This window comes from Sinocyclocheilus rhinocerous, unplaced genomic scaffold (genome assembly GCF_001515625.1).
Source record: "Sinocyclocheilus rhinocerous isolate Xijiao unplaced genomic scaffold, SAMN03320098_v1.1 scaffold1364, whole genome shotgun sequence".
NCBI lineage: Eukaryota > Metazoa > Chordata > Actinopteri > Cypriniformes > Cyprinidae > Sinocyclocheilus > Sinocyclocheilus rhinocerous.
The window spans coordinates 1142357-1148421 of NW_015627534.1; the positions used below are offsets into that span (position 1 = coordinate 1142357).

General features: G+C 35.4%; 1 protein-coding gene across 1 annotated transcript in view; it reads left to right on the forward strand.

Moving 5' to 3' along the window:
- The window catches only part of LOC107728380 (iron-sulfur cluster assembly 1 homolog, mitochondrial), a 5386-nt gene extending 1638 nt beyond the window's left edge, over nucleotides 1–3748 (forward strand). Inside the window, exons 2-4 of the mRNA XM_016538520.1 lie at nucleotides 2685–2738; nucleotides 2845–2950; nucleotides 3486–3748. Coding sequence (XP_016394006.1) covers nucleotides 2685–2738; nucleotides 2845–2950; nucleotides 3486–3634 — 309 coding nt within the window. The 3' untranslated portion in view covers nucleotides 3635–3748. The remainder of the gene's footprint in view (nucleotides 1–2684; nucleotides 2739–2844; nucleotides 2951–3485) is intronic.
- The last annotated feature ends 2317 nt before the right edge of the window (nucleotides 3749–6065 follow it).

Genomic DNA, 6065 nt, shown 5'->3' on the forward strand with positions numbered 1-6065 from the left:
TAAAATGCATTCAAAATTCGGAATAATTTGTAATATATAATTATTCACGGTATTTAGAAGTGCCCACGATAACAATATTGTGCATATTCATTACCGTCATATATCGCATTACCGAAAACCGGCACAAGTCTAGTAATAAGTACTTATATTTGGACTATTGTAGCCTGGTCGGGTCGTCACCGCTGCGGAGTAACACATACCTGCGTGAATCGCCAGAGACATAAACTTAGAGAAGTAGCTCCGGTTGGAATGTTCTTCCGCGGGATGTGTGCAGTTCTGTTTATTAACCGCTAGAGCGACAAAAGTTACATAGTGCTGCTTTAAAGGCCTTAAACCAGCAACTTTCCGGTTATCAGCCTGGAGGTTTACTGACTATCCCATGCATGTTGGTATGCTAGTCCGCTATTGTCAAAGGAAGCTCAGACGTCTTATTTAAGTTTGCTATATATATAGGACTTTGATATGGAACCAACGTTTCTTTCTCAAGTGACAATTCACTCTCAGAAAAAAAGGTACAAAATCGGTCACTGGAGCGGTACCTTTTAGATACTAAATATGTGGGTCAAAGACATTAAAGGAACACTCCACTATTTTTGAAAATAGGCTCAGCAAAGTTACTTGATCATTACGCCGGAATGAGAGTATAGTTCCTAGCCATATCAGCCTAGAAAATCCCAACTTTTCATTTTCCGTCGGTCTTAGTACACGATGTAACTACAGAAGAGTCAAGTTTTAAATAGGAAAAATATAGAAACTCTTTGGTCATTTTTGAGCGAGATGCATAACGGTCTAATCAGATTCAATGATCTATGCTAAGCAACAGCTAAAAGTGGTACCGCCAGACCCGGAGGTTGGATGAATGGGTTCGAAAACGGTAAAACTCAACTGTTTAACTCTAGGGGAGTTGGAAAATGAGCCGTTTTTCAAAAATAGTGAAGTGTTCCTTTAAGATGTCCGCATAAAAATACATTTACAAAAGTGATTTTATGTCCATAGAAAGCACGTAAAATGTAAGTAAAGTGTCTACTTTTAAGGTTTTAAATACGTTTTTGGAGAATAAAATGTCAAAATTTGGTTGAAATAATGTTACATTGTTATTCAGTGTAACACAATATATATGTAAAAATTCAAACAACATGCTTATTCTGACTTGTACATATTAAAATGTATAAAAGAATAAGGGAGCATATTAAATTTGATTGTGTTAAATGAGTAAAAAATTCTTACTGACCAATGGGCAAAACCTAGGATAGTGGCAAATTTAAAAAATGTAAAATTACAACTAATTAGTATTTGGGGTGAAAGTAATTAGTCTTTTAATATGTCATAAATTGATTTTTGATGTAAATATGCCTGACAAGTTTGTTACACTGAATGACATTTTACTGGGTGTCTTCTGTAAATCAGGGAAAAATTTATGATATTTATTTTTTGTTCAGAAAAACAAAAACAAAATTGCAATTAAACAGAAAACTTTTTTTTTGGGGGGGGAAAACAAAAACAATTTAAAGAAGTATTGCTTTGAATGACAAAATGATTAAACTTTAAACTAAAACTAAGTTAAAATAGTAGTTAAAATGAACAGGGGGTTGTATGGTGAGATTGTCCAATAGAGTAGTTGGGTTAAAGTCTAAATCAGTAGTTAAATATGAAATAATTGCCTAAAGCTAGATTTAGATTTTTGACAGATTTTGTGAGAGATCACAGGCTAAATGAAAATAGTGACTTTATGCCAACAATTTAAAGCAGTATTATACTTATTGTTTTTATGCTTAAACCCTTTTTTGTCTTTGACCCATGTACATTTTAGGAACTAATATGCACACTTTAGGGGTAAAAAACGTATAAAAGTGTACTTTTTGAAAAGATACTGATCCAGTGAAAAAAATTCCGTAAAATTTACAGTAAAAAAACGGCAGTTGTGGTTGCCGGAATTTTACCGTAAAAAATACGGTAGCAACGTTTTAGGTTTTACAGTTTTAACTTAAATTTACAGTTAAATACCGTAATTTCATTAACTGATATAATGTTAATATACCAACCTATTGAAGTACTGAAATCTGTTTTGTACCTTTGTAATACACTGATAACCACCAAATGCAGGTGGTGATGAGAAAGTCACATGATGAACCAAAGCCCATCACAAGCAGCTTTTAAATAATAACATATATAGAAGGTGCACAGTGTCGTTCACACAAACACTAAACACCATCATGGTGACACACATGAAACTGAAATAATGCAGTAAACATTCATTTAACAACATTAGGTGTAACACACAATCCTAATATACAAAACTGATAAGAAAAAACTAAGAAGAAACATAGTTATTTCAACAAAAAAACATCAAATTAGAAATGTAAAGCAGGGAATTCTGGGAATGTCAATTTACGGTTATTCACTGTACATTATACGGTGTTTTTCACTTCCAAAAACGGTATACTACCGTAAAATGAATGTCCAATAGAGTTTTTCACCGTATATAGTAGGGGAATTTACCGTTAACCATTTAACAGGTTTTTACTGTAGCATTTTTACAGTCTTTTACCGTTAAATTCACGGCCATTTTTTACAGTGTGAGAGTGTTTTATCATAATGATTTTGTCGAATCATTATAATGCCATGCTTCCATTCATTTGTCATAAATAATCACTGAGTGTATTTTCTTCATTCTTTATTCTCAGACGCCTTCAGCCGTGAATAAAGTCAAACAACTTTTACAGAATAAACCAGATCATGTGAGTATTAGTTTTATTATTAGTCATTAACATCTGCAGACTCAGTGATATATTTTTTTATTCCTGTCTGATTTTTTGAATTATATATTTACACGTCTTCAAACAGATCGGCCTGAAGGTTGGCGTTCGAACCAGAGGTTGCAATGGCCTCACGTACACACTAGACTATACTAAAGAGAAAGACAAATCAGACGAGGAGGTGTTACAAGATGGTGAGTGACGCAATTACAACATTACATCTCATTCACACTACTGTTCGCAAAAAAAAGTTTGGAGATTTTTCAATGTTTTTGAAATCTCTTTTGCTCACCAAGGCTGCATTTACTTGATTAAAAATCCAGAAAAAACAGCAATATTGTGAAATATTATTATAATTTCAAATATATTTTTTCTATGTGAATATATTGTAAAATGTAATTTATTTCTGTGATCAAAGCTGAATTTTCAGCATCATTACTCCAGTCTTCAGTGTCACATGATCCTTCAGAAATCATTATATGCTGATTTGCTGCTCAATGCTGAAAACAGTATTTTTATGCATTTTTTTCAGGATTCCTTGATTAATAGAAAGTGCAAAGAACAGCTATTATTTGAGAGAGAAATCTTTTGTAGCATTAAAAATGCCTGTACTGCCGGCTTTGATCATTTTTAAGCATTCTTAAAACTCTTGAGTAGTGTATATTATGTAAATTGCGCATACGCACACAGACGTGTCACTGATACGATGTTTGTTCTGTGTTTCTCCAGGCGCGAGAGTGTTCATAGAGAAGAAGGCTCAGCTGACGCTGCTCGGCACAGAGATGGATTTCGTCGAAACGAAACTTTCCAGCGAGTTCGTGTTCAACAATCCCAACATCAAAGGGACGTGTGGTTGCGGGGAAAGCTTCAACATATGAACCTCGCCACATGCTTGGCTTCATCTAGAGCTCGAGCCCTCCAGGACATCCTATGGAAGCCCGTTTCCGCCACTGAATAAACAATAAAAAAGGTAATTGCGACTTTTTATTTCACAATACTGACTTTCTCAAAATTGCGTGATATAAACTTGCAATTGCGTGTTATAAAGTCGCAATTGCGTGTTATAAAGTCAGAATTGCGAGAAAAAAAGTCAGAATTGCGAGTTTTTATCTCGCAATTGTTTATATCACGCAATTGTGACTTTATAACTCGCAATTGCAAGTTTATATCACGCAATTGCGAGAAAGTCAAAATTGCAAGATATAAAGTCGCAATTGCGTGTTATAAAGTCAGAATTGTGAGTTTTTCTCGCAATTCTGACTATAACATGCAATTCTGACTTTATATCACGCAATTGCGACTTTATAACTTGCAATTGTGAGTTTATATCACGCAGTTCTGAGAAAAAAAGTCAGAATTGTGAAAGAAAAAGTCGCAATAACCTTTTTTTTTAAAGAATTTTTTTATTCCGTGGCGGAAATGGGCTTCCATAACATCCAGTCCAGATCCTAGATTCAAACATCCATCTTGAAGATTTGTGGGTAATGAGCCAGAGGAAGAGACTGATGTTTAGTGGCCTGTTTGGCCATCGGTTCCTGTGCTGCCTCCAGTCACCTCAACAGAAGCCCTGCACACAGATCCACTGCTAGAGGATCATTAACCCGTTTCATTTGTTCATTTCACTGCTCGTACACCCTTTATTGAGCAGCTTGATGTGTATGCGACTCAGAGGAGGGTTCTAGTTACACTCCATGTTAAATAGTTTTGGTCTCTTCTCAGAAGGTTGTGTATCGTCCGGTTGCTCTGATATGCGTTCATATTTGATAATCCAGTGAATGTGTTGTGAGGATTATCCTTATGAGCCGGACCTGCTGGATGTCGTAACACGTCCTCCTTACAGCAATCTGCAGTTGCTTCCTCCTGGTTATTTTGTGCACGTTTGGTGCAAATCTGTTACCATCTACATAATATTAAAAGATTTCCCTGATGTTAAGTGATTGATTGTTAACTTTGCACCTTCCGCATGCCACTTTTTGTCATTTGCCCCACAATGTAATAACGTGCAGCACAGGAACTGATGCCAAGTTTTGAAATGCAATCGTCTGATATGTACATAACGGTGTAAAACCCTTCGACTGTCTTTTAACGCACAAATAAACTTCCATTCTACTCAAGTACGCTGGTTCTTGAATTAATGCCTTTATTGTCCTGAATGTGGCGCTGTTTTCTAATGACCCATTGCATCTTAACATTACAGTCCATTTTTTGTCTTATTTTATTCAAAAAAAATTCCCAAAAAACTTTTTTCATTTTTATGTCATAGAAATTATTATATACAGAATGTATTGATTTCCAAATCATTGATCACAAATGAATTTGTAGTGAGAAAAAAAAAGTCGTAGTGTTAGTGTAGTATTTTAATATAACCGTGTCTTTAACCAGACACATAAAACAATGATGTTTGTATTTCTAATAAGGCTCATAGATCAGTCTGCACCATCTGTTTTCTTTATATCTTAACTGCAGATTTGATGATAACTTACAAGGCCAGCTGCCACAATATACAAGAACTCTGCCTCTCTACTGACTCCCACAGATATATTTATATTAATATGTGAAGGGAGCTGATAAGATTTAGTTCTTGTTGCTGGACTATTCTGTCTGAATACGGTGCAGACGGTGCTCCTGTTTTCTCTTGGTTTCCTCACAGCTGCAGTAGTTCTTGATCTATCTCTTTCTGTCTTCCTATATCACACAGGTGTCCATCCGTCATGCCTGGATTTTGCTTTTGCTTGCCTTGTGTCTTCAGAAGAGTCTTGTGTTTTTATTTGTTTTTCATTGTCACAGATCTGAATAACTGTGGTCTACAGCTGGTCCAGCATCCATAAATAAATAAAGAGCGAGTCATTAAAATGATATGTTCAAAAACTCTCTCAAGTTTGATTTCACCCTTCAACTGACGCTTTGCTTTTGTAAATAAGCGAACTTGATTGTTGAGTCATTTCAAACAGTCTGACCATCAGAATGGGACTCCTTGAATAAATATGCATTAATAAGACTTTGGAAGACAAACAAATCTGTTATCCTTGGATCTGTGCCCTCCCTTACAAATATTAGCCATGGTTTTATTATAGCAAAAGTGTAGTAACCATTTTTTAGATTGACTAACATCTGTATGACCACAGTTTTACTACACATACCATGGTTAAACTATGGTTAGTGTAGCAAAACCATGGTAAATCACCTTGATTTAAAGGTGGGGTAAGCGATTTCTGGTAGCCAATGTTGACATTTGAAATCATCAAAACAAACACGCCCCTACCCCAAAAGGGTCTCGCCCCTATTTTGATAGCTCCGCCCCACACATAC